The 27641-nt window shown below is 36.3% G+C and overlaps 1 protein-coding gene across 6 annotated transcripts in view; it reads left to right on the forward strand.

Annotated features, from left to right (window-relative positions):
- LOC149192600 (uncharacterized) overlaps window positions 1–27641 on the forward strand; it is an 84370-nt gene that overhangs the window by 39912 nt on the left and 16817 nt on the right. For 4 of the 6 annotated variants that reach the window (XM_089406419.1, XM_089406420.1, XM_089406421.1 and 1 more), the window contains 3 exons: window positions 6055–6180; window positions 14400–14510; window positions 14727–14965. In XM_089406419.1, coding sequence (XP_089262545.1) covers window positions 6055–6180; window positions 14400–14510; window positions 14727–14794 — 305 coding nt within the window. In that variant the 3' untranslated portion in view covers window positions 14795–14965. Of the gene's footprint in view, window positions 1–6054; window positions 6181–14399; window positions 14511–14726; window positions 14966–27641 lie in introns of those variants that run through there. The other 2 variants (XM_089406423.1, XM_089406418.1) reach the window with 2 other exon arrangements.

The following is a 27641-nucleotide window of genomic DNA, read 5'->3' on the forward strand; positions in this document are numbered from 1 at the left end:
AACCTCAAGCTCTTAACGTTGAACGAGGCTCTGATACCATATCATAGAATGTAGAAAAACATTGAACACAAAACACACAACATGTCCATTCCATTACCAAACAAGCTTTTCTATACACATTGGAGAATTTTCTCGATTCTGGTTGTTGGTGGCTTCTTCGGGACACTACCTGAAGTCTCCAGAACGCTTGAGACCATCTCCTGAACTCTTGAGACGATTGAGCATTTAATGAGTCGGGTGGTTGGAATTAATGTTTCCAACACTTCCCATTAACACCAATCATTATATAAACATACAAAATACCCTATAGCACAAGACATAAGACACTTTTGACATGCCTGCTGGTCTAAGTCTCAGTTAGGCTTACAACATAATCTGGATTTTCTACAACACATAACTTACATCTACAAAACTCAAATTTTTCCTTCCCAATAGGCTTAGTGAATATGTCAGCTACATTCTCATTTGTATTACAATATACTAAGGTAACTTCTTGTGATTGGACCTTTTCTCTTACAAAATGATATTTTGTGTCTATATGCTTTGACCTTGCGTGACATACCTCATTATTCCCCAATTTGATGGTGCTTTGATTATCACATCTGATCACTATAGGTTCTTGTTGACATTCACCAACATCTTCAAGTATTCTTCTCAGCCATATAGCTTCACAGATGGCACTACATAATGCTTTATACTCTGCTTCAGTTGATGACAAGGAAATTATTGCATGTTTCTTACTGGTCCATGATACAAATCTTGATCCTATATTGAAGACGTATCTAGTGGTAGATTTCTTGTCAAATGGATCTCCATTTAAGTGTAGTGTGTATAGAGGGTGGGGTTGATTATAGTACTTTATTCTTCTAATGCGATAGAAAGTATCAAATACATTGCAAATAAATAACTAAAGTTGTTTCTAATCATATATATATAGATGCCAAATAAAAAGAAAACATTGGATTATTTTAGATTATTTTTAATTAATTTACATCATATATAAAAATACATTTTTTATTTTTAATATGTTAGAGAATATTCCAAATAACAATATATGTAAATCATATCCATGGTTTATTCCATCTACATATATAGTCATGCACAAACTTTTCGTTCCCATATAAAATTTATAAATACATAAACATTTTGTATACATGTTATAATGGAATATTGGTTATTGTGTTTTTAATTTAATTATTAAAATGGACTATCGCAAAAGAAATTGTTGTTTTTATATTTCTCATCTTTATGTTAATAAATATATTCATTTTAGAATAATGTATGTATTATAATTATCAATAATTATTAGTGAGATAGTAGAGATTTTTATATTTCAATTTTGTGCATTTTATTAATAAAATGTGTCATTATATTATTGGTTAATGTAATGTAAGCTATAGATATAGTATTAAATGTATATTGAAATTGTAAATAGTTTTAGAGATATACCAAGAAAGAAAAAAAATTGAAATTTATGGTTAAACTTTTGGACATGTTATTGTTGTTCTAGATCTACAATTATTAAGATTAGATATATAATTTCCAACATGAAATAAATAAAAAGTTTTCTTCACATTTGAGATTAACCTCAAAACATATTCTAACTCTAGAATGGTTTTGTTCTCCCACCTCAATCAAAATTTTCGAGGGCTATGCTCTCTCAATTTGTGTAGTGTGTATGTAGACTCTCTATTTGTGTAGTGTGTATGGGGAGTGGGGCTGATTATGGTAGTTTTATTCCTCTAGCTTGGTAAATGGTATCAAATACATTGTATGTAAATAAATATTTAGAGTTGTTTGTTATGTGTGTGTATGCGTTTGTTTATAATTTGATAGTTAAAAGTGGACTATTGCAAATATTTTTTGTTATTTTTATTTTTGTCTTTTATGTTAATGGGTATATTTATTTTGGAATAATGGTAGAGATTTGATTTCCATGGAATATTTTAGAATATTCATAGTAGAATATAGAAATCAAGGGTTGAGATCTATTTCCAAAGTAGTGATTAAATTGATTTTCACTTAAATTTTCTTTTTTTCACCATTGTTTTTTTTTCACAATTTTCACCTAAATAGAACTCTAGAGATTTTAACTCGCCACTATTAAAAACACGACATGTGCCTCTACAAATTGAACTAAACTCTTTCAACATTTTTAAAAAACATTAATGAAAAAAATGAAATTAAAAAATATAAATTTTAGATTTCAAGATGTTTCAATTAAAATGTATTTAAAATAAAGTAGGAAAACTATTTTAATTTAGAAATTAAATATAAATCAAAATGTACTTAAATGGATATTAAATATCTATATCATAACCTAGAGGAGTTGTGTAAAGTATAAAACGCTATCAAACACTCCACAGGATGACTGCCCTAATCTCCTGCTGATTTTCATATTGAGTTTGATTTGAGGAGCCAGGACGGCTGCCTTTCTTCCGTAAATTCAATTAACAATGATTGAGGAGAAATCAGACTGGCCTGGACTCCATGTGTATAGCCATAAACTTCAACTGGATAACCCACAAATTCCAAAACGCCGTACTAGTAAATATTAAAGGCCACTGGATTTGAGTTACCATAATTATGAATAGCCTAATCTAGATATGGTGTTAACGGAAATGGATTCCAACCTTGATTAACATGGAAGGCAGGATTATCAAACCCTTGACCATGAATAAAGCCCAACTAATGGATGTCAAACCCATTGGCATTAGCGGTATCAGTAGAGGAGTTGACACGGTTGGGCATGGGCATTCGACTGTCATTGCTTAATTTGCAATACAGTTGATGACCATCATCTGTCAATTTAATGGGCTCATCTAGGGCATGATTGGCCGCCTCCACCCTCTTGAAAATAAAGAGGGCATATCCACTGGACTTGCCCGTATTCTTATTAAACCCTTTGGGCCCCTCTTCAACTGGATAACCCACAAATTCCAAAACGCCGTACTAGTAAATATTAAAGGCCACTGGATTTGAGTTACCATAATTATGAATAGCCTAATCTAGATATGGTGTTAACGGAAATGGATTCCAACCTTGATTAACATGGAAGGCAGGATTACCAAACCCTTGACCATGAATAAAGCCCAACTAATGGATGTCAAACCCATTGGCATTAGCCGTATCAGTAGAGGAGTTGACACGGTTGGGCATGGGCATCCGACTGTCATTGCTTAATTTGCGATACAATTGATGACCATCATCTGTCAATTTAATGGGCTCCTCTAGGGCATGATTGGCCGCCTCTACCATCTTGAAAATAAAGAGGGCATATCCACTGGACTTGCCCGTATTCTTATTAAACCCTTTGGGCCCCTCTTCGATCTCGCCATATTGTGAAAACAAACGTACAAGAGCACCAGCCTCCATGTCGACCGGAACGTTTCCCACGTAAATCTTCCATTGATGTAACTCTTCCTATGGCTCAGAAAGGTAGAAGTCGGCGGGGAAAAAATTGGCACACTGCAATTCGACCGTCGATCATTTTTCTAGACTCCTTCAACGCATTGATTGCACCATTAACGTGCTTGAACATGACAAAACCGTATCCCTTACTCCTCTCACTTCTCTTGTCCGTGATCACGTGCCTTTCATCCAATTCACCGAAAGAAGTGAACACGGCAGCAAGGGATTGGTCTTTTTTCTCCCGGCCGAGACCACGCACAAATATATTTTTGAGGGCAGTGTTCCTTACATCGATGGATCACACTTGATCCCAAACGTACCTATGTTCAGTCGCTGCCACTTGCACAAGCTCGACCAATTTCTCACGGCCTAAGGAGAAATCGGACTCGCCTAGACTCCATGTGTATAGCCATAAACTTCAGCTGGATAACCCACAAATTCCGAAACGCCATACAAATAAATATTAAAGGCCACTGGACTTGAGTTACCATAATTATGAATAGCGTAATCTAGATATGGTGTTAACGGAAATGGATTCCAACCTTGATTAACATGGAAGGCAGGATTACCAAACCCTTGACCATGAATAAAGCCCAACTAATGGATGTCAAACCCATTGGCATTAGCCGTATCAGTAGAGGAGTTGACACGGTTGGGCATGGGCATCCGACCAGGGGTTAAATTTGACGCCCGTATGCCCGTTTTTAGGTTTTTTACAAGTAAAATACGTTCTAATTTCAAATATCCGCGAGTTACCTATTCATTTTTAATACCGTCAATATGACGGGCATGTTTGAAAATGGAAAGTTTTAAGTTTTTTTTAATAATTGTTATATATATTTAACATTGCAACTTCCGTTACCCAGAGAATACAAATGCGTCCGCCATCCACCAACTTTTCGCTGGAGCATTTACTGTAAACTTACCAAATACAAGTACCGACTACCGCGGCCCGTGTGTCCAAGATATGGAAAGATATGGAAACAGGAAACTTAAGTAACAAGTTACAGACTCGCAAGGAAGAGTCCTTGTCCACAGGTTGCTTCCGACTGGTCTCGATTCATTGCTTGCCGCCCTCCTCTGTGATCTTTTTGGATATTTAATCGCCTATAGAAGGAGCAATCCTGCGCGTTTCTCTGCGTTCTTAGCTCCCAAAGCGGAGAAACTGTGCATCTGAAATTCCCCTTTTCTTCCTCTTTATTTCGACCTCAAAGATTTCCGTGCTTTCGACCTCAAAGATCGACCGAGTGTGGCTGCTTTTAGCAAATAACGGAGGTTGTCTGTGGTATAGCCGGTTTAGGCTCAAGACGGCGATATCTAAAGTATATCGGACGGAATTCGGCGCTGATCCGGCTTCTTTCAGGTTAGATTTTGGCGAATCTATGACGTGTTGTTTTATTCTTTCTTCTGCGTTATTCATTTCAAAGACTAACGGCTTCCATAAAATCTCAAGATTTCTTGGACCTAGCGATGTAGCGGATTCGTAATTCATAAGATTAAAGCATTAAGTCAGCCAAAGTAGATGAGTAATTAAAGCTATCTGTATGAAGAAGCAGCGGGGGAATCGATACAGAAATCATAAAGCTGTCGTTGCGTTGTTGGTAGAGAGGCAAGCTGCCGTTGTTCGTCCAGAGGACAAAGACGGTTGCGCCTGTTCGCACAATTTCATTTAGAAATCCGCGTGCAGATCATTTTGATTGATGGAACCTGTAGTTTTCCGCACAGGTTGGAGATATAGTTGTTTTTCTCTGTATTTTTAATTTTAGAATTTGCTTTTACAAAATTAGATTCATCGTTATGTAGAGTGCCTTTTAATCTATGGGATGACTATTTATAGTCCTTAATAATAAGGTGAAATGATTGTTTTTGTTTTGGTTTGAAATTGTGGTTATTATTAATTCTTAAATAATAAGGTGAAGCCATTGTTTTTGGGTGTCAAATTTATTTTCGAGTTTCATTATACAGTTATATTTGATGTTAATTTATTTATTAATGACTGTATATATGTATTCAGTATTTTAATCAAGAAATCCCATACTTTTATAATTAAATGGTTAATGATAAAATAAAAAAATCTCCTGGAAATGAACAACCATGTTAGACTCGTTCATACAAACAATTGAAAAGATTAAAAAAGTTAAACTGTTTTTTTTAGATTTTTGACCGAAGGAAAGAATCGGACAAAATATCGCGATTCGCGGGCATGATGGTCCGGGGAAATGAGGAAATGACATGTGCCATACCAAGAACGCTAGTGCTTTTCGAAGCCGCAAGACCAAAGGCCGAGTAGTTTGAGAAATTACCTTATGCAAGCTGAGCAAATGCCAGAGTGTCTTGAAAGTATTCAATTGAAATGATTTTGTATTTAATGATTATCCATGTTAAATATGAAATATAGGGTTTTTATAAAGTTTTTCAGATTAATTATATTATAAGTTGTTGGTTAATTTGAAAGACTATTAAAATCAATGTAAATTATAAAAATCTAAAATCCAGGTTATAGAATTTGTAATTTAATAAAACAATTGGTAATGTGACTAATAATTTTTTTATTATCAAAATTTAATATAAATCACAAAAATCTTAAATCAAATGTATAAATTCTATAATTCAATTGAAACAAGCTTTGGGACCTTGCTGCAGGGTTTCTTAATGTAATGGATACTCAAGTAGAAAACGATTCCAACATTTCAGAACAAATCGGAGCAGTGGGCATGGCGAGTACAATCACTGTGACAATATACAAGAACTGCAGACTCAGAGCCACTGGTAATTTCAAGATCCTTTACTAGAGAGTAACTTTGCATTTATAAAATATCAGTTTTATTTGTTTGCTCAGAAATCATTTGAAGGTCTAAGAGATAATATAAAGAATATAGAGAAAACTTTATTCAGAATTTTGATCTCAATTATTTCAAAAGATGTTTTAAACAGCAATGTAGACATTTTTGTGGTGGTTTGTTGGTAAACTAAATGATTTAAATTTTATTTTGTTTATTTTTTATAATATTTTTATTTTTTTATATGTATTAAATTAGAAAATATTATATATATGCCGTTCTTAAATAATTGTTATTTATTTAAGGTATTCAAATTTTTCTTTGTAAGAGGTATATTTAGGCTTATCATTTTTTTAAAAATGTAAGAAGCATGGAAGTGTTGTAGATTTATTATTTTTCTATTTTTTATTAATAAGGTGAATTATATATATATATATATATTTCCCATCTATTTTATCAGTGTTTCCATTTTAAACAAAAAAAACTCAGAATATTTGAACAATCTGGAAAATTTACAGAAAAATTTGATCAGCAGGTCTCAAAACAAAGTGTAGCAATGAGACTTGAGCCGAATTGTACAACAAAAAATGAAAAATTTGAACAATTATGAGTACAATTTGAAATTAGATGAAACTTGTACAAATAAATTTTAAAAGTCATATGATGGGCAGTTTAAAAATAAAAACGTCATAAAAAAATTCCTTGACGGATAGGGTCACCCGTCAAATTTAACCCCTGCATCCGACTGTCATTGCTTAATTTGCAATACAATTGATGACTGTCGTCTGTGGGCACGATTGGCCACCTCTACTCTCTTGAAAATAAAGAGGGCGTATCCACTGGACTTGCCCGTATTCTTATTAAACACTTTGGCACACTACAATTCGACTGTCGATCATTTTTCTAGGCTCCTTCAACGCATTGATTGCACCATTAACGTGCTTGAACATGACAAAACCGTATCCCTTACTGCTCTCACTTCTCTTGTCCGTGATCTCGCGCCTTTCATCCAATTCACCGAAAGAAGTGAATACGGCAGCAAGGGATTGGTCATTTTTCTCCCGGCCGTAACGATGCACAAATATATTTTTCAGGGCACTGTTCCTTACATCAATTGATCACACTTGATCCCGAACGTACCTATGTTCAGTCGTTGCCACCTGCGCAAGCTCGACCAATTTCTCACGTCTTAAGGCATTTAGAATGTTCAATGTGTCTTGCACTGTCAAATCCACCTCTCGCCTGTTCTCTTCCTCCTTTGATCCATCCCTTGAACACAAGGGCTCCATTTCTTCTTATTTTGATTCCATGATTTTTGTATGTTTCTACCCTATTTTCTTGTATGCCAAAAAACAGTTACAACTATATAACCCACTAGTAATCTTGTCTAGAATTCTACCCTATTTTCTTGTATGCCAAACAAACAGTTACAACTATATAACCCACTAGTAATCTTGTCTAGAAAATACCTTTACTAGCAAAGCCAAAGTTGGTGATGAGATTTGCTTTCATATTGCTTGTATCCTCCTACACGATAGGTGTATGGGTGAAGCCTCCAGAGATTTGAACATGAGTGGGACTACGGAATTCCAAACACCAAAACTCCAAAGGCTGGAGTTGGTGATGGGACTTTCTTTCATATTGCTTGGATCCTCCTACACTAAAGGCATATGGGTGATGCCTCTAGATATTTGAACATGGATGGGACTACTGCAAATCGATTCCAAACACCAAAACTTCGAAGGCCAAAGTTGGTGATGGGACTTGTTTTCATATTACTTATATCCTCCTACACTAAGTGTATGGGTGATGCCTCCAGAGATTTGAACATGGGTGGGACTACTGGAAATCGATTCCAAACACCAAAACTCCAAAGGCCAGAGTTGGTGATGGGACTTGCTTTCATATTGCTTGTATCCTCCTGCACTACGGGTGTATGGGTGACGCCTCCAAAGATTTGAACATGGGGGTGTATGGGTGACGCCTCTAAAGATATGAACATGGGTGAGACTACTGCAAATCGATTCCAAACACCAAAAATATGAAGACTAGAGTTGGTGACCACACTTGCTTTCATATTTCTTGTATCCTCCTACACTACGGGTCTATGGGTGATGGCTCCAAATATTTGAACACGGGTGGGACTACTGCAAATCGATTCCAAATACCAAAAATCCAAAGCCCTGAGTTGGTGATCGGACTTGCTTTCATATTGCTTGTTTCCTTCTACACCACCGGCCTATGGGTGATGCCTCTAGAGATTTGAACACGGGTGGGACTACTGCAAATTGATTCCAAACACCAAAAATCCAAAGGTCGAAGTTGGTGATGGGACTTGCTTTCATATTGCTTGTATCCTCCTACACCATAGGCATATGGGTGATGTCTCTAGAGATTTGAACATGGGTGGGACTACTACAAATCAATTCCAAACTCAAAAACTCCAAAGGTCAAAGTTGGTGATGGGACTTTCTTTCATATTTCTTGTATCCTCCTACACTACGGGCGTATGGGTGACGCCTCCAGAGATGTGAACACGGATTGGACTACCGCAAATCGATTCCAGAAACCAAAACTCCAAAGGCCGGATTTAGTGATGGTACTTGCTTTCATATTGCTTGTATCCTCTTACACTACGGCGTATGGGTGATGCCTCTAGAGATTTGAATGGGGGTGGAACTACTACAAGTCGATTCCAAACACCAAAACTCCAAAGGATGGAGTTGGTGATGGGACTTGCTTTCATATTGCTTGTATCCTCCTACACTACGGTCATATGGGTGACACCTTCAGAGATTTGAACACAGATGGGACTACTGCAAATTGATTCCAAACACCAAAACTCCAATGGCCAGAGTTGGTGATGGGACTTGCTTTCATATTTCTTGTATCCTCCTATACTACAAGAGTATGGGTGATGCCTCTAGAGATTTGAACATGGATTGGACTACTGCAAATTGATGCCAAACATCGAAACTCCAAAGGCCGAAGTGTTGATGGGATTGTATTTAATGCTACTTGTATCCTCCTACACTATGGGCGTATGGGTGATGCCTCCAAAGATTTGAACACGAGTGGGACTACTACAAATCGGTTCCAAACACCAAAAATCCAAAGGCCGGAGTTGGTGATGGGACTTGCTTTCATATTTCTTGTATCCTCCTACACTACGGGCATATATGTAGAATAATTTACCGAGAAAATCCACTAGAAACACTAAGTATGATTTGATTGGTATAATAAACACAAACATGGTTCACTTATATATATATATATATATATATATATATATATGCTAAAAGGAATGGTATGAAACATTTAGCTGATTATCTCATTTAAATCACATTTTAATTAGTTTGTACTTGTTATAGCGCAGAAGCCAACTTCTTTTTTTTAGTCCCTACCATTTGGCAATGGCCAGGGACTATAGTAATCGAAATGCACTGCTATAGCATTAGTTTAAGGTGCTATGTTATTAATTTAAGCTGATTATTGCGGGGGTAACCAAAGTTTTTAAACGCAAAGTTGTTTGCCATTGCGGGAGTAACCAAACTTTTTAAATGCAACCTTGTTTGCCATCTTATTTGGCCTCTTCCCGAGGCGGAAGAGGCTAGACCATAGGTTTGTTCTGTTTTACCCGGTTCATTATTAATGGCTGTCAAACCGTTGATATTAATGCTAACATTAGTTTGCCTATTTTGCCTACCATTTTAGTTGGAGCATAGTTTGAGCGTTTATTTGCAGGTTGGCATTTTAGTTTGAGCATAGTTTGAGCATATTAGTTTGAGCATTTGTTTGCAGGCTGGCAGGTGTAGGTGTGCATGCAGGTGGTGCAAGTGTCCATGCATAGTGTAGGTGTGCATGCATGGTGTAGGTGTTCCTTTCCTCTTTTGCTGCCCTCACTTCTTGGTTTTCTCACTTCCTGCTTTCCTCGCTCTGCTGCTTTGCTTTCTAGTTTCCTCTTTCTGCGGCCCTGCTGGATATGCAAAAATCCGAAGAATCAGAAGGCTGGATATGCGAAAGAAGGGGAGAACTGAAGGGTAGGGAGGAGACATGAGATTGCTGGTTGAATACCAGGAATAAAAACAGATACATGAGATTGCTAGTTGAATACGAGGAATGAAAACAAAGACAAAAGATTGCTAGTTGAATACCTGGAACCATGATGTCTTCTTCAGCAATTCAGTGCCTGCATCCTTTTCCCATCCACTGCTACCAATCTCCACTTATCAAGTAGGTGAGGAAGCAACGAACAATATCAGCCGACTAAGCAGAGCAGGATGCTTCTTCTGCTGTTGCTAGGTCAATGGAATTCACTGCTTAATAAACAGCCTAATCGGCTGCTTAACCACCTGAATACACTTCTGTTGCTGAAGAATCAACTGGATCAATAAAAGAAACTACTCAGTCAACTACATTCCGTTATGCCTATGCTGTATGCTTTGCTCTATCTATCATCTATATATAGATGCATACTAGCCCTGGTGGGTAACTAGCTTTGGTTGGCTGTGGTATGTAGTAGCTGGCTGGATGGCTTTGTATCTGGGACTGGCTTTGCTGCTGCTTGCTCTATGGCTGGTGGTGGTTCTGGTCCTCTTTGAAAGACCCGGTAGGTTTGGGTAGGACCAGAGAGAGACATAGAGACACCTAGCAAAAGCTACCAATACTTGCAGACCAGACAACTGCTACCATTATACTTATACTTATATTGATACCGAGAACAAAGGGCAGGCACATACCAGGAATAAGGGAAGGGCACATACACTTATACTTACCAGAACAAGGGCAGGGCAGGCGGCAGAGCCCTTTTCGCCTGGGTGTAGAATGATGCTTTGCAGCACCACCGGTGAAGATCCGACCGAGGACCAGGTTCATCTACTGGGAACTAGCCTTATGGCAGGGGCTTGGAAATTTCTTGCCTACGACCATGGCGAGATCGTCTAGGAACTTCAGAGCAGTGGGGAAGACATCCAACCAAATCAACTTCAGATTGTTGCACTAAGATTGCACTTACTAGGGCCGCGGAAAAGTTCAATGTATGGATGCAAGTATCATATGTGAAATCATATATATTGAAAATAGACTTGCTCATAGTCTGCTAGTATAGCAGCACGTTCAAACCTTCTCCATGCAATTTCTACCTGCCATAGGGGAATTGAGAATAGACTTGCAGATGCACATTCTTACGCATTATCAGAGGCAGACTCGAAGCGGATCAAATCCACCCAACGATAGATAAATTTCTAAGCATTGAAATAGAACGATAGTCCGCCTTCCCCCAGAGCATCCTTCTGGGATTTTCATGTTTTTTGATGATAGTGGGGGTTCTGTAACTATATGCAAGCATATCTTGAATCACGCTATATCCATATTATATCTCCATTTTAACCCTTCTCGGATTTCAATCTTCTTACTCGGGTTTCAATCTGCCTTCTCACAGATGTTAGCTTTGGCAACCTTAGGTGGTCTACTTTAAAGCTTGCATCCTATGTTATGGAGACAGAGGTGTAAGCTTGCATGTTATGCTATGGAGAGAGAGGTGTTAGGCACATGGCCCTCATGTAGGGCCCACAAGGTGGATAAATATTATGATTTTCATTTTTATTCTTATTGAAATCGTTTGATTTTCTTATCTTCATTTTAAATTTGAAATTTCAGGGTGCATTGTCATCTCTGAGTTGATCGAGTTTAAAATCTGCAAGGGATTTAATCATTCGCCATAGTTCCCTCTCTGGTGTGTCTTGCAGCCCTTCTGCTTTTGTTTATTTCTTCGTTTGAGGTAAAATAAAGGTACCTTTTAATATTTTAATTATGTGCAGCTTGTGGGATTCGAAACCTTGATGTTTTTTTGCATCTGATCAAGTATTTTTGTGAAACTAATCGATTTGCGTTTGCCCATTTCATTGAATTTTAGCCCATTTTTATGAAATTTCATATCATTTCTCCACTCGTGAGTACTAGTTTTATGTCAATTAAAGCATTCTGTAGTGAATTTGGAAGAACCCAATTCATAATTTTGAATATAGAGGGTTGAATCTCTGAAGGAATTTGTTGGGATATGATGCAATTTCAGAAAAATGATTACTGCTTTGGCTGAGAATTTGGTCAGATTATTCCATGCAAGATTACTTGGTATGTTTAGTCCTCTTTTATTTCAAAATTCTGATTCTTTGTAGTCCATTAGGTGGAGAGAAACCCAATTACAAAGATGGGTGGTGGTCGAGACCACAAGGATTGCATTTTTGATTCGCCTTGAGTATTGCCTGGTTCACCGTCATACACCAAGATATTTATTAAATGCACCGCACTAGGTTCGATGATGCCCCTGTCGATGAAGCCCATTTTCTCGGACCTCTCAGACCTCTCGGTCCACTTAGACTCTTCTTCTTCAGTGTGAAAATCTGAGGAGCCGAGCATTTCATTGAAAGATTTTATTTTCTTGCCTATAATGTTCCTGCAGTTTTTGTTGCTCTAATTGTTACTGCCACTGCATTTGTATTCTTCGTCTCGGTCTATAAATCTGCATTTCTATTAGCGCAATAACCTATGAAACGGAGTGGAACCACATAAGCTCTTCCGATGAAACGCTGGCTTTCTGAACTGAGTCACATATGTTAGCTTGATGCAACATTTAAGTGGCGTGGTTTGGGATTGCATGCTATCTGATGGTGATAGAGGATGGGCTGGTAAGGCATGTGGCTTTCATGCTAAGGCCCACATAGTCCACTAACTTCGTTTTTATTTTTATTTTATTCCACCCATTATATTTATTTAAGTTATCAGGTTGATACTCCTCCTTTACAACTATGCCTTTTTAAGTTTCTATTTTTGCACACTTTCATTTCAATTTCTAAGCATTCTCTCATTCTTGTTCTTCGTTTTGATTTTTTGGTTTTTTCATTGTCAAGTCATGAAAGGTAAAGCTCAATGAACAATGTTGATGGCATATTTTGGCTTCCCTAAATCCAGCAAGACTGAGCAGGTAAGTTGATGATCTTAGGCCTTCTTTCACTGTGCTTTTCATGCATTTTTACCCTCCTATTTTGCTATGTTTAAGGTCCAAAGTGATATTGACTTAAGGCATCAGAGGTCGTTGTGCATTCAATGGCAAAATATGGTTTCCCAAAAAAATTTGTAAGATTGTTAAGGCAATGTCTCTATTTCTGTTTTCGACTGTGGCTACCCTTTGCTTGTTGCAGGAGCTCTAGTATATTTCTAGCGTTCATAGCAATGCTCTTTTTATATCTCGTCGTTGGGCTAGGGTCGGGTATTGGACATATTTCCACCAATGGTATTCATTGAAAAATACAATAATAACTTTGTGTTTAGTTTTCAGTGGTGTCCTGTATAAAATGTTTTGAACCATCAATGAATAATTTAATGGGGGAATTCAAAAATACAAGCAAATGAAAACTAATGTAGGCTTAGCTTAATGATCATCACACGTAGCTTCTTTTATACAACCTTGAAAGCTAAAATTCATTTTGTGCTAGCATGAGTTGGGTTCTCTTATGGATGTGGTTAAACCAATGGTCTTCATTCATAGAGCATATAACATTGATGCAAGTAGGAAACTAGAGAATGCCATTTTCTGGTGGCTATTCTTTGCTGGATTTCAATTTTCTTGGAAGTTTGAAATTTTTGAATAGCACGTACCCAGATCCTTATCCTTTAACAGATATATCCTCAAGTCTCACAACCTCGAAGGTGAATATCAGACACAGGTTTGGGTTGGATTGTGCAAATTCAATGCACCATTTCACTTTTAAAAAAACAAACATGAAGAGTTGATGCATCACACCTTGATCCCCACCCAAGCTGTAACATGCTCTTCACTTCTGTCTGTGGATTAATTTTCCTTATTAGTTGATCGGTACATAGATTACCTTTTTTTTGTACATAATGCGATGTTATAATTTATATATGCATGCCTGAAAAGCATAAAAGGTCACCTTGTAAGTTTTTGAATTCACTTTCACGGTTGTACTGTGAACAAATGGTATTGTCTTTTAGATTCTACGGAAATATTTATTTGCTGAAAAGTTTAATCGGAGTCAGCCTAAGTAGGCCTATCTGCTCTAATCATATCATATTCTTTTCATGTTTTTTCCCTTTTTGAATGTGCATTAGTGAATTATTGATCTAAATATGTATCTAGCCCTATTTGAATAAAATTTTAATTTGATCCGCAACTATTTCAACCTCAAGTTGGTCCTGCTGCTAGTAGTCCTGCAGGATGGTTGGAAAATCCTGGCACTCCTGTACAACATGCTGCAGTAGCTTCTGGTGCAGCTTCTCTCTTTCCACCTCTAAATGCAGGTTAGATAGTTGATATTCTGTATGTCTAATGATTTATATTATTCCTTGTAAAACAAGGCCTTGTATGCTTGCAGGTTTAAAATTGAAGTATAGATGTAAGAACAACCCTACATCTTAATAATTGAATCTGAATAGTATATTTCTTTCCTCTCGTTGGTCTAAAAAAGTGAACAATAAAGATGTTTGATTTTAATGGTTTTTTCTTAATGACCTTAGGTGCTTTGCTACAACTACCTCAAACTCCCCCAGCATGCAATGGTGGATTTCTTTTTTCAGTTAACTAATTCCAAACATGTGATAGAAAGACTTGGGTATCCTCAGGTTGATGAGGCATGTAACCCCATTTCTATTAGATTTTGTGCTCATGAATTTTACTCTAAATTTCCTAGTGTTCAAAATTCTTCAAGTGTTTTGGAAATTTTAGCCTCTTAAAAATTTTGATTGTATTTTGGTCCCATTCTATACTTAACTGTTCTTTCCTATGATGTGATTATTAGTTGTATAGAGTTTTGTATGACTCATACTTATTTCATGTTATATTCAGGTTGCCCTTTGAAAAGAATCAGTGTCAGTGACCTTAATTCAGAAGTGCATTCATAATAACATTTTTTTCCTCTCTCACCAACAGTGCTTACAATGCTAATACTAATTTTTCTCGTAATACCAACTCAATGCTCCTTGCAAAATCAACTCAACATTGCCTGTAATACTTCTACCAAAAAGTTGCAACCATTGTAATTTCCTTATATTGCTTGGAAAATCGAAGAGATATTTTCCTTTGTACATCTTTTAATAGGGCTGGTAGGCATTTGTGCATATTGTTCTCACATGTGGCCTTTTGATAACATCACTCGATGCTTGGATTAATAATTTTAAATTTTTGTTTTCACTATCAAGGATAATTGATCCAAATATCAAAATAGAACATTCCTCCCAGCAAAGGTATTCTATTTTGAATAATAATATGCCAGAGTTGTTTAGTAGTTATCTGTCGGCACTTAAGGCATTTACGTTTTCCTGGAAATATTGTTTTTTTTTTTTTGCATTCATCATGTCTGGCTCATGTCCATTCTCCCCAATGACTGTTGTTGCATATTAGATGAATCTCCATTGTCTTCCATGGTTTTTGATTAGGGTCTCTTGTTCCTTGTAGCCTTCGTTTCTCTCACTTCTCATTTGGCTATTTATGGGAGCACTTCTTGCCCATTGTGATCGGTTTATGTCTCTTCATTCTAATGGAGCTAAGTCATCCCATCGAGCTATGTCATCCCATCATGTTGCTCAGTTAGTAAACTGAAATTTCATGCAGGGTTATTTAGTAAAAATTTTTTAGCCTTTGTTCATAAGCACTATTAGGAGCTCTTATATGAAACTTGGGTATTGTCAAACACTCATGGAATTGTAGGCACAATCATCGTTAATTTTTTCTGCAACTCTAAACCTGCAGATGATTACAAACAATAAGCCTTTGTTTCAAATGACATTCTCTGTTTCAGAATTAATTTGTTCTGCAACTCTAAACCTCCAGATGATTATAAACAATAAGCCTTTGTTTCAAATGACATTCTCTGTTTCAATATTTGATTTATATATGATCACATTCTAACTATGACTTCATAATACGATTTATAGAAATCTCCTTGGATCCTCAAATGATAAGAATACCTGGAAACAATACTTCCTCATTGAGGAAATACAAAGAAAAATTATATGCCTGAGAAAATTGTTGAAACATTATCCCGTTCAATCAACCTTCAATTGATTGGGGATAATCATAAAGGCGTTCTCTGCAAAAGTGTTTCCAATAAAAAAAATTCTGCAATCCCAATGCATTGATAGCTTATAAACTTAGATGCAACCATATTCTCCCTTTGAATAATACTTTATTAATAATAGAAGGCCTATTCCATTAGACCTGTAGATTATATTTTAATCTTTTCAAAAGTAAAATTTAAAATTCACTTTGGAAAGAAATTCTATTTTTTAAACCTGAAAATGTTAAGATGTTAAATCTTAACTAATACCATGAGTAAAAATATAAATTGAATTGTAATGTAATGACAACTGGCATTAGAAAGTGAAGTTTTGAAACTTGAAAAGAAAGATTCTATTTCTACTTGCAATTTTGACATTGATTTAACAATGGAATGCATACATAGAGTCAATGCCAACAATTCGTTTAGATATCCTCTTGAATTGCTCTGGTTGTGTGTTGATGCAATTAATTCTCCTCAATGATTGTTGTTGCATATTAGATGAATCTCCATTGTCTACCATAGTTTCTGATTAGGGTCTCTTGTTCCTTGTAGCCTTCGCTTCTCTCACTTGTCATTTTTCTATTTATGGGAGCACTCCTTGTCCATTGTGATCAGTTTATGTCTCTTCATTCTAATGTAGCTAAGTCATCCCATCATGATAGTATATGCATCTTCAACTTGTCCTAATTAATGCATATTCAAAACTACCCTCCATATACTTGAGCATTCATCATGTTCGTTTAGATATCCTCTTGAATTTCTCTAGTAGTCCAATTTCTCTAAGTACATGCGGGTCTGCCTTCATTCTAATGGAGCTAAGTCATCCCATCATGTTGCGTCTTCAACTTGTCCTAATAAATGCATATTCAAAAATATCCTCCATATCCTTGAGCATTCATCATGTTAAGATATCCTCTTGAATTGTTGTGGTAGTCCAATTTCTCTAAGTACATGTAGGTCTGACTTCATTCTAATGTAGCTAAGTCATCCCATCATGTTTCTCGGTTAGTAAATCGAAATTTCATGCAAGACTATTTAGTAAACGTTTTCTTGATGTGTGCACTTGCACAATTTTTTCTTGCTATTTTTTAAATCTAAAAGTGCTAAGATGTTAAATCTTAACTAATACCATGAGTAAAAATATAAATTTAATTGTAATGTAATGAAAATTGGCATTAGAAAGCCAAGCTTTGAAACTTGAAAAGAAAGCTTCTGTTTCTACTTGCAATTTGCAATTTTGACGAGAATGTCTCTATTTCTTCTTGCAAGATGCTCGCAAGTTACGATTACGTTGAGGGCTAAATCAATACTGTTAGATTCTAACCAGCACTTAGGAGCCTAAAGGAGAATATGTATTGTATAAATTTGATCCTTATGATGGAAAATGCACTGCTAGCACTATCTGTTGAGGGCTAAATCAGTACTGTTAGATTCTATCCGACAGTTCTCTTCTCCTACCTCCTCATCCTTGTCAAAGACAAGCTAGGTGAATGTATACACACTCTCCTCAATCATTGTCTCTTATTATGACCTGTGTCGTCTGAGTCCACAGTTCTCCCCACTACTCAAAGTATAGCTATGGATAATATGGGCTATTGTGGTAAGTCCAATTTCTCTAAGTACATGCAGGTCTGCCAATATATTATATGTTGTGACTCATTAGTAACTCTCATCTCTTAAAGGTTTAGATGTATGAACTTCAAAATAACTTTCCAGCATTTTTTGCATCACCAAAATAAAAAAAACAAAATAATATTACAATAACTATAACATTCGATGAGTAATATATGTTAGATAATACATTTTTGATAGGATAACTCTATTTTTAAAATACTATTTGAACCCTTGATTACACCATGATGAAATTTCTTATCAGTGTATCTTGTAATAGTGCATCCTAACTGAATGCATCAAGGTTGCATTTCCTTTCATGATAGTATATGCATCTTCAACTTTTGCTAATAAATGCATATTCAAAAATAGCCTCCATATCCTTGAGCATTCATCATGTTTGACAAATGCTTCATCCTCAAATATCGTAGAATCAACCAAAATTCCTTTGATAAAAATCCAAGCATCATAAATTGATTTGATTTAAACTAAAATTTGTGAATTTCCATGGCCTTCCTACAATAATTTAGAATAGTGACAAGATATTTGTCCTCCTTTCCATTCTCCCCAATGACTTTTGTTGCATATTAGATGAATCTCCATTGTATGCCATGGTTTCTGATTAGGGTCTCTTGTTCCTTGTAGCCTTCGTTTCTCTCACTTGTCGTTTGGCTATTTATGGGCACTTCTTGTCCATTGTGATAGGTTTATGTCTCTTCATTCTAATGGAGTTAAGTCATCCCATCGAGTCATCGTTAATTCATTTTGAAACTCTAAACCTGCAGATGATTACAAACAATAAGCCTTTGTTTCAAATGACATTCTCTATTTCAGAATTAATTTGTTCTACAACTCTAAACCTTCAGATGATTACAAACAATAAGCTTCTGTTTCAAATGACATTCTCTATTTCAATATATGATTCATATGATCACATTCTAACTATGACTTCATAATACGATTTATAGAAATCTCTTTGGATCCTAAAATGATAAGAAGACCTGTAGATTATATTTTAATCTTTTAAAAAGTAAAATTTGAAATTTACTTTAGAAAGAAATTCTATTTTTTAAATCTAAAAATGTTAAGATGTTAAATCTTAACTAATACCATGTTTAAAATATAAACTGAATTGTAATGTAATGAAAACTGGCATTAGAAAGCGAAGCTTTGAAACTTGAAAAGAAAGCTTCTATTTCCACTTGCAATTTGCAATTTTGACATTGATTTAACAATGGAATGCATAGATAGAGTCATTGCCAACAATTCGTTTAGATATCCTCTTGAATTGCTCTGGTAGTGTGTTGATGTAGTTAATTCTCCCCAATGATTGTTGTTGCATATTAGATGAATCTCCATTGTCTGCCATGGTTTCTGATTAGGATCTCTTGTTCCTTGTGGCCTTCACTTCTCTCTTGTCATTTGGATATTTATAGGAGCACTCCCTAGCCATTGTGATCAGTTTATGTCTCTTCATTCTAATGGAGCTCAGTCATCCCATCGAGCTAAGTCATCCCATCATGTTGCTCCGTTAGTAAATCAAAATTTTTACACCAAATTTCTTATCAATGTATCTTGTAATAGTGCATCCTTGCTGAATGCATCAAGATTGCATTTCCTTTCATGATAGTATATGCATCTTCAACTTCTCCTAATAAGTGCATATTCAAAAATATCCTCCATATGCATGAGCATTCATCATGTTCGTTTAGATATCCTCTTGAATTGCTCTCGTAGTCCAATTTCTCTAAGTACATGCAGGCTGCCTTCATTCTAATGGAGCTAAGTCATCCCATCATGTTGCATCTTCAACTTGTCCTAATAAATGTAGATTAAAAAATATCCTCATATCCTTGAGCATCTGTCATGTTCGTTTAGATATCCTCTTGAATTGCTGTGGTATTCCAATTTCTCTAAGTACATGCAGGTGCACAGAGAGCTTTCCTTCCATCAGTGTGAACCAAGTACAGTTTTGAACAGTCTTCCATCAATGTGAACCAAGTACAGTTTTGAACAGTTTTGCTGAGGAGGATCTTAGTCTTGTTTTGTTTATTCATAGTGGAAAGACCAAGTTTTCTTCTGCGCCTTACAAAGAAAGAACTGGAAAAATCTTTGTGATCAAATCCTGAAAATACTTCTCTGTAATCATTCACATGAGTAGAAAGTTAGTGATTACAAGCGGTTCAGAGAAGTATCCTTCCAATATATACCTTTTCTCATGTTGGTGGGTCAACAATGATCTAAATCTGGCTTTCGCTGATTACCTTTGTCGTTTATTATATGGCTGAGTTGTCTGACACTTAAGGCTCTCCCAGCAAAAGGTGGGGACTAGCTGCGATGCAGCCTCCCTTGTTTCCTATTAAAATTGGATCTTCCTCTCCAAATATGAAGAGTAAACATTTAATGAAGTTGTCATTAAATGTTATTTTTCCATTTCACCATAAAGGTGGATGTGGTGGCATTTTTGTATATGAATTAAATTTTCTTTAATATTTATATTAATATTAATTTTATATGTGAAATAATTGAAAGTTAAAAGGAAGGTTATTCCACTGATAGATGTTTTTATATATAAAAGAGATATAAAAAGTAAGAGAAAGAGCTTTAAAAAATAATAGTATATATATAAAATCAAAATGAAGTATTTAAAATTGTAATAAAAAAAAATTAAGAGCATTGGTATATATAAAACAATGAAAAAATAAAATAAAAATTTAAAACTATTTATAAATAAAATATTTCAATTTTTACCTAAGTAAAGAATATCAACATAAATTATAAATATATAAAATAGTTTCTTAGTATTAAAACAACATAATAGTCTATTACTTAGTTCTAGCGATATGTGTAATTTTTTAAATGTTTAACAAATTGAGATTTCCAATAAATTTATTTTAATTTCAAATCTATCATCAATATATATTACAAATGAGATTAATAGTCATGATTAAGTGTAGTACTTGCCTCTACTGCTAAATTGCTAATTAATTGATTCTTCCGACATAACTTTCTGTACAGTGTAAGGTCTCTGCACAAGCATTTGTTCTCCACACAACCACCTCCAAACAATTTCTTTCAGGCACACTTCCATTGTACAAATGAAAAAGCACCATTGGATTTCAAATGCTTGTGATTGCTACTGTTTCTGTAAAGAAGAGTGTGTAGGCTTTTGATGTACTGTACATGAATCCACCCAAATCCACAACCACCGGTTTCAACTGCCCATTGAATGAATTCAGGATTTCAAAATGCTTTCAACCATAAACAATGCATATTGCCGACTTTGTAGCTTCCTCTGCACATGAGCTTAATCTTATATGTAATAAAACATAGTTCCTTTTTTATTCTAACTTGGCAAGAGAAATTCTGGGCTAGTTACACAACACTGAATTTTGATCCTCCATTTTTAAATATAATTTACCATCTCCTTTCATCTTAATCCTCCACAAATCCATTACACAAAGAACTAATAAAAAATTCTCATCAACTTCTAATTATTGACATTACTTGATCTATTTTGCCATTGTTTACCAACAATATATTCCATCGTTGTTTCTTAGGAAATTTTGAGTTGTGATATGATTCACTCTAACTATATGTACAATATCAATTCTTATTTTCCAAAGCATATATACATATATATAAAAGCTAATACATGGAAAGAATATTGAGATGTAAATATAGAACTTTAAGACAAATAAATAACAGAAAAAGAAAATAGTTCTCAATACAAAACAGTGATAAAGGAAATGTTGAATTTAATTAAGGAATGAAGAGGGCACCTAAACTGATGCGACCAATACTAAAAATATTTAAAATTTATTTAAGTAATTATTATTTTCAACTTTAGTGTGAGTAAGTGCTACATCTAGTGATGCAACTTGTATTCACATTATTTTCTTAAATATCACATTTAATGATGCTTAAATATTCTTCTAATCTATCAATAGTCCGCTTCATCGATCACCATACACTCTAACATAATAATCACCATTGACAGTTGTTGTCACTCCTAGGGACAATATCTGGGTTGATAAGAGACCGGTGCCTAGGACATATTAATTTGTGTTGTCAAATTTGTCTTAAGGACTTGTAGCACCATAATTTTTACATATAAGTCAAATAAAATTGATTCAAAACCATTCATAAAAATACAATGTACAAACCAACACACACAGAGGAATACATAAGAAAATATCCTCAATCAGTGGTGGCCAAATCAGATTGAGAATTTGCAGCAAATTAGTTGTTCAGACATATATAATAGTAGAAGACAACAAAGGAAAAATCCATCATACAAATCTTAAACTTTAAGAATTTTTTGTATCAAGATTTAGAGAGAAACGAAAGTAAGGGAATGCATATGGAATGCTAAGATACATGGAGCACTTTTTAAAGACTTTATTCCCACATCAATAAAAACATTTTCCATCAATAACTTGATCTAAATGAATCTTCATCTAATGAGAAATATGTCTAGCATCTACGTGACATAAAATATGAGAAGAATATTTAACATATGTGAAAATACAAGGGGAGATGAACATATTGCAATCCAATAAGTTAGAATCACTACAAATCTCGCATTAATTTTCTGAGAAATATGCATACATCAAGATTCATCACACCGCCTTCATGAAAATAGCAAAAGGCCCTTTCCAAGAGTTCTTTCCAAAAATTATGAACATTCTCTAAGTGTTATGAAGATGTTGTAGCTTTCTCTATATCCTATCACACAATTGCTTCAGAAGATATAGAGGCCTCCTAAATACAACCTCTAGGTTGATAGGAGACCAGTGCCTAGGGCATCCGAGAGGAGTGATTTTGAAAAAGAGATAATTGGAAAAGAGATAATTCAGGGCTTGCTTCAATAACCCTTCGACAAGGTAAACTCAAGCGAATACACACTAGGATATGGCTAATCTCAAAGATAAATGTCTTGGTTCTGGTGGCCGACACATAACAATATGAAGCTTAACATTGTTGTTGTATTATAGTTGAACAAGAGGAAGGAAATGAAGGAAACTGATGCAGAGGGTTGGACATAGCTCAACTTCCTAAGCAACAATATCCAACAGAAATATGAAAGAGTGAGGAGGTCAAAACACAGAAAGAGTGGAGCGCCGATTAAGGTCTCAAGCTCTATACCTCATGAATAAATTTTTCACCAATTAGCATACATAAATATGTGTTTACATACAGGTAGTGTGGGCTATCAATTAACACAAGTAAATTTGTTGTTACACGGGTACCTTTACTACTTAGCAGCAAACATAAAACCATAAATGAGAGTCGAACCCGTAGAGCTATAAAAAGAGTCTCTTTCACCTCTAATTACCTCACATTAATATTTCAAACCGGGAACGTTTTGTTGTTTCAAAGAGTGTCTCAGTCTGAGGGTATCATTTGTCAGAGTAATGCTAGTAGTACAATGTTCAGAAATACAAGAATAAATGCTTGTCTACAGCTTAACTTCTTCAAAAGATTAAATCACACATTCAAAAGACTAAGCAACTTATCAGTCAAGGGTTCGGTAGCAATAACCCATCCCTTTGGAAACTGATGTAAAAGGAAATAAGAGAACAGGTCGTGGATCTGGGAGCCAGACAGTGAATGTCAATGCTCACTACAGCCTTAGATCATTCTTCACACCAAAATAACAAATGATAGGAAATGGAATGACAGATAAGAAATGGAACAACAATTAAGAAATCGAACAGCAAGTCTGCAATGGAACAACAAATCTAAAATGGAACAACGGCTAAGAAATAGAACAGTAACTAAGTCTCACAAGCAGTAACAATCTTAATCTATTAGATCAAATGCATTAATCGTAATCAAACAACAATCTTTCACTATTAAGGGCGAATCGAATAGTGCACACCAATGGAACAACACTGATTACTAATAAATTATGGAACAGCGCTTGAAAACCATATACACACATAGCACACTTAAATAGTAATCTGATCCAAGTATCAATCTCAGTTAGAAGAATACGACTGCATTTCAAAATAGAACAACATTGTTCATAAATCCAACAATCTTAAATAACATAACTCCCAAGATGAATTCCGTAACATTAATGAACAGATGCACAACACAAAATCTCTGTAATGGAATAGTAATAGTATTCTGTCAAGACTAGCAATATTAGATCAACTCTTAAAAGAATAGTAATATGATGTAGAGTCAATGCAACAGTTCTGTCTGTAGAAACCTTAATGAATTAAACATAACAGAGCATGTGATGTAAACTTATAAAACACATCAGATTACCAAATAACATCGATAGGCAAACCACGCATAAACCAAACGTAATAATACAGGAGCAAGTGTCCTCCAGGGCCGGGCCCTTAGCCTCTAGGGGTACACCGCTTGAAGTTAATCCAGACTCAGAGATGAAGTAGTAACCAAGTTTGTATTAATGCATAAAGCAGAATTACAATAAACCAGTTCTTAGCGAGACTCGATGATCAAAGTTTTGATCTTAAAAGAAATTACATAAAAGCATAACCGTGTCCAACTCTTTCTCAAGCTAACAATGTTGCCCCTTTTATAAGGGTGATGGCGGAGATGTCTAAGTGCAAAAATAGATAAAACAGCGATCCCTCAGGATCAAGGATCCTGAGGGCTTCACCGAACCGTTAGTCATCAATCATTTCTTTTCTCTCCTGCACCGAGCTGATATCTCAACCTCCTTTTCCGGGCTGATTCGCTTTCATTTGCTTTGCCTTGTTTGCATTCGGTCTCCCATCAAAGGGACAATGGTTAACCCGTCCTTGTCCTTTCCTTTGGAATGGAAACTTCTCATTTTCCCTCCTCCCTGCATAAGGAAATGAAAATTGTCAGCGTTTTAGTCTTGCGTATTAATTTCACATGTTTTATTATAATTCTTTATCATTTTCCGAGTTCATGATGCAAAAGGTGTGCAAGTTCTAATGAAAAGATACTGAAATAATCATCAAAAACATACCTTCTTTAGTACTCCACACACCCCCCTGCTTACCCTGTTTAATGCCCTCATGAAAACATTGTAGTTGACATGCAAGGCAGTGAGAGAATAGGCTGGAGATGGAATCTCATGTGGAGGCCTACAACCATGATGAATAACTAGGTAGTCAAATAAATGGCCTGTCTGATCCTCCAGCATCTCATACAGGGCTTGGTATCCGGGTGCAGGGTGCCAAATAACTGGACTCAGGAACCTATATCGTAACCAGGATGGCCCTTCCCTCAAAAAGATTTCGCCATAGAGGTGCAAGCGGTTGGCAGCTAATTTAAAATTCTCATACTTAAACGGTTCCCTGAGATGGATATTCGGATTAGAGATTTGATACAGAAATTTAGCTGCATCAATGGCAAGGTCTTTGATAGAAAGAAAGTATTCTAATCCCTATTGAATGAGTGCCTCATGCATGGATCCTAATGTTTCAATTACACCCAGAGTCTTCATGAGGTTTCTATGTGCTTTCCACAACTGTACTGGGTTCCTAGGCTCAGCCCCTACCCACAAATCTAAGCCGTTTTCTTGCCTCTGGAAAGTATTATAGGCTTTAAGCCATTTAATTTGATTAACCCCAAATGAGATGAACGCCTACAATTGGATGTCTCCAACAAAAGGGTCAGGGTTCAGCTCAGTCTCCTGGTCTAATACAAGGTTATGTAAATAGAACTCACACAGTAGACTCTGGACTTTTAACCCGTAGTGCTTATAGTAGTCTATAAAATCATTGACAGTGTTAATTTGTATGGGAGCACCTGCTTTAACAGCCTTTATTTTTAATTGCAAATACCATTCCAGTAGAAACAGGGCATAATTCTTGGTAGGGGCTCTACATGATAAGACGCCATTGTATAAAGAACATAAGGTATCCATCTACTTGATAACGATATCTAGCCTACGAGTTACCTTTGCGGCTTTCTCTTGTTCCCTCCGCCAACCTTCAAAAGCCTGGCTTTCGGATTGATTGACGTTCCTAAGCTGCTACTGTAGCTCTTCATACTTTTCATGAGGGACTGTTTGATCTCTAAGATTTTCTGCTTCTTGCTGAGCTTGCTTCAACCCCTTCCGTAGGGTTACTGTTTTTGGATCTCTTCTCCATGCAGTAGTGGAGGCTAGGCGTTTTACCTGAACTTTTGTATTGCGTTGCTTTGAGTTCATAACCCTTATCACTCCTGAAAGTGGTGCCCCCAATTGAATTTCCTTATCACAGGTCATCATTTCATCCATTTGTATTTTCACGTGAATATCAGTCTGTTGCTGTTCCTTTTCAATTGGAACAACAGTCTGTTCCTCAGCATCATTTGCAATAGCAGCTGGTTCTCAACAGGGTTTTGAATAACAGTATGAATTCTGGTCCTCCGCCCCTTTGGCTTGCGGGGTTTTGCTGGAGTGGTCACCTTCTTCCTTCCTGAAGTCCTTTTTACCTTTTGCCTTGCTTTCAGGATCCTAATCTGCTGGTGGAGCTGGACTATTATATTCAATAATCTCTAATGTTCCTTTCACAATTCTTTAATTTCCAAAATTTCCTTCGAAGGAACAGCAGGCTGTTCACTGCGGCTTGGACTATGACTAGTTCCCGAATTTTCCTTCTGGGGTGTTTCTTCACTGTTCTGCTCTGGCTGTTTTGGGGTAGGAACCCTAACTGGTTCTGTCATTTCTTGGGCAACTTCTCTTTCTGCCCCTGCTTCCTTCGGAATTTCTTCCGGTGTCTTCTGGTTAGGAATGGATTGTTCCTGTTCAGTATCTCCTATCATCTCTTCATCATGAACAAGCACATTCTCTTCTTCTGCCTCCTTTGCATGTGATTCTTCAGGTGCAATTTCCTCCTGGGGTTTCTTTTCGACATGGAGGTCTAATGGACTGGAAGGTTGGCCATATTCGCTCATATTAGCCAAGACTTCGGCCAATTCATCTTCTCCCACTGGGTCCTACAATGGGCTACCTTCCTGTTGTTCCATTTCCTCCTCCTGCTCGGATTTCTCGGCTTCTTCTTCAAATTGCTCGGCTCCTTCTTCATTTTCTTCTCCTTCTTCAGATTGCTCAGACTCTTCTTCTTCTTCTTCAGATTGCTCGGCCCCTTCTTCTTTTTCTTCTTCTTCAGATTGCTCGCCCTCCCCTTCTGACCGTGAGGGTTGCTCATCTTCAATTTCTACCGGCCGGCTGGTGTTTTCCTGGGGCTTCTCTAGCTTCCCTCGTAGCTGTGCTAGCCGGATCGATTTCCTACGTTTTTCTGGCCGTTTGGGTGTATCGGTAGTATGTTTACGCTTTTCCAATTCCTTGCGTTTTTCTGGACGCTTGGATGTACTGGCGGCATGTTTCCGTTTTGCTAATTCCCTGCGTTTTGTCTGGACACTCTGATGTACTAGTGGCATGTTTACGTTTTGGGGATGGTGCGGTCAATCCCCATTTATCATGGCAATTAGCTCTTCCCAGCTACTCTGCTGCTGGGTGAGGCTATGGCTGACAATTAACTGAATCAACCCATGATGACTAACAATTGACTCTACATGCTGTGCCTTTTTTTTATGCTCCGAGCAATGTCATGAAGTAACGAATTTAAAAATGAAGGTAAATTTACAGAGCATTTTTGCTTTAGTATAGCTAAGAGTTTAAGATATCGTGGTCTTACCTCATCTTTTCTGCCTTCATAGGTGATGTAGCTTTGAACAGTCCTTACCAATTCTGCCCAGGGCTCTCCTAGCATTGCCGACAGCACTCCCTTTCCTCTAATTGCCAGGCTCTGGCCTTCGTCCCATA

This window comes from Pinus tabuliformis, chromosome 2_2, assembly GCF_031772625.1.
Source record: "Pinus tabuliformis cultivar Carrire ecotype Pingquan chromosome 2_2, CPIR1, whole genome shotgun sequence".
NCBI lineage: Eukaryota > Viridiplantae > Streptophyta > Pinopsida > Pinales > Pinaceae > Pinus > Pinus tabuliformis.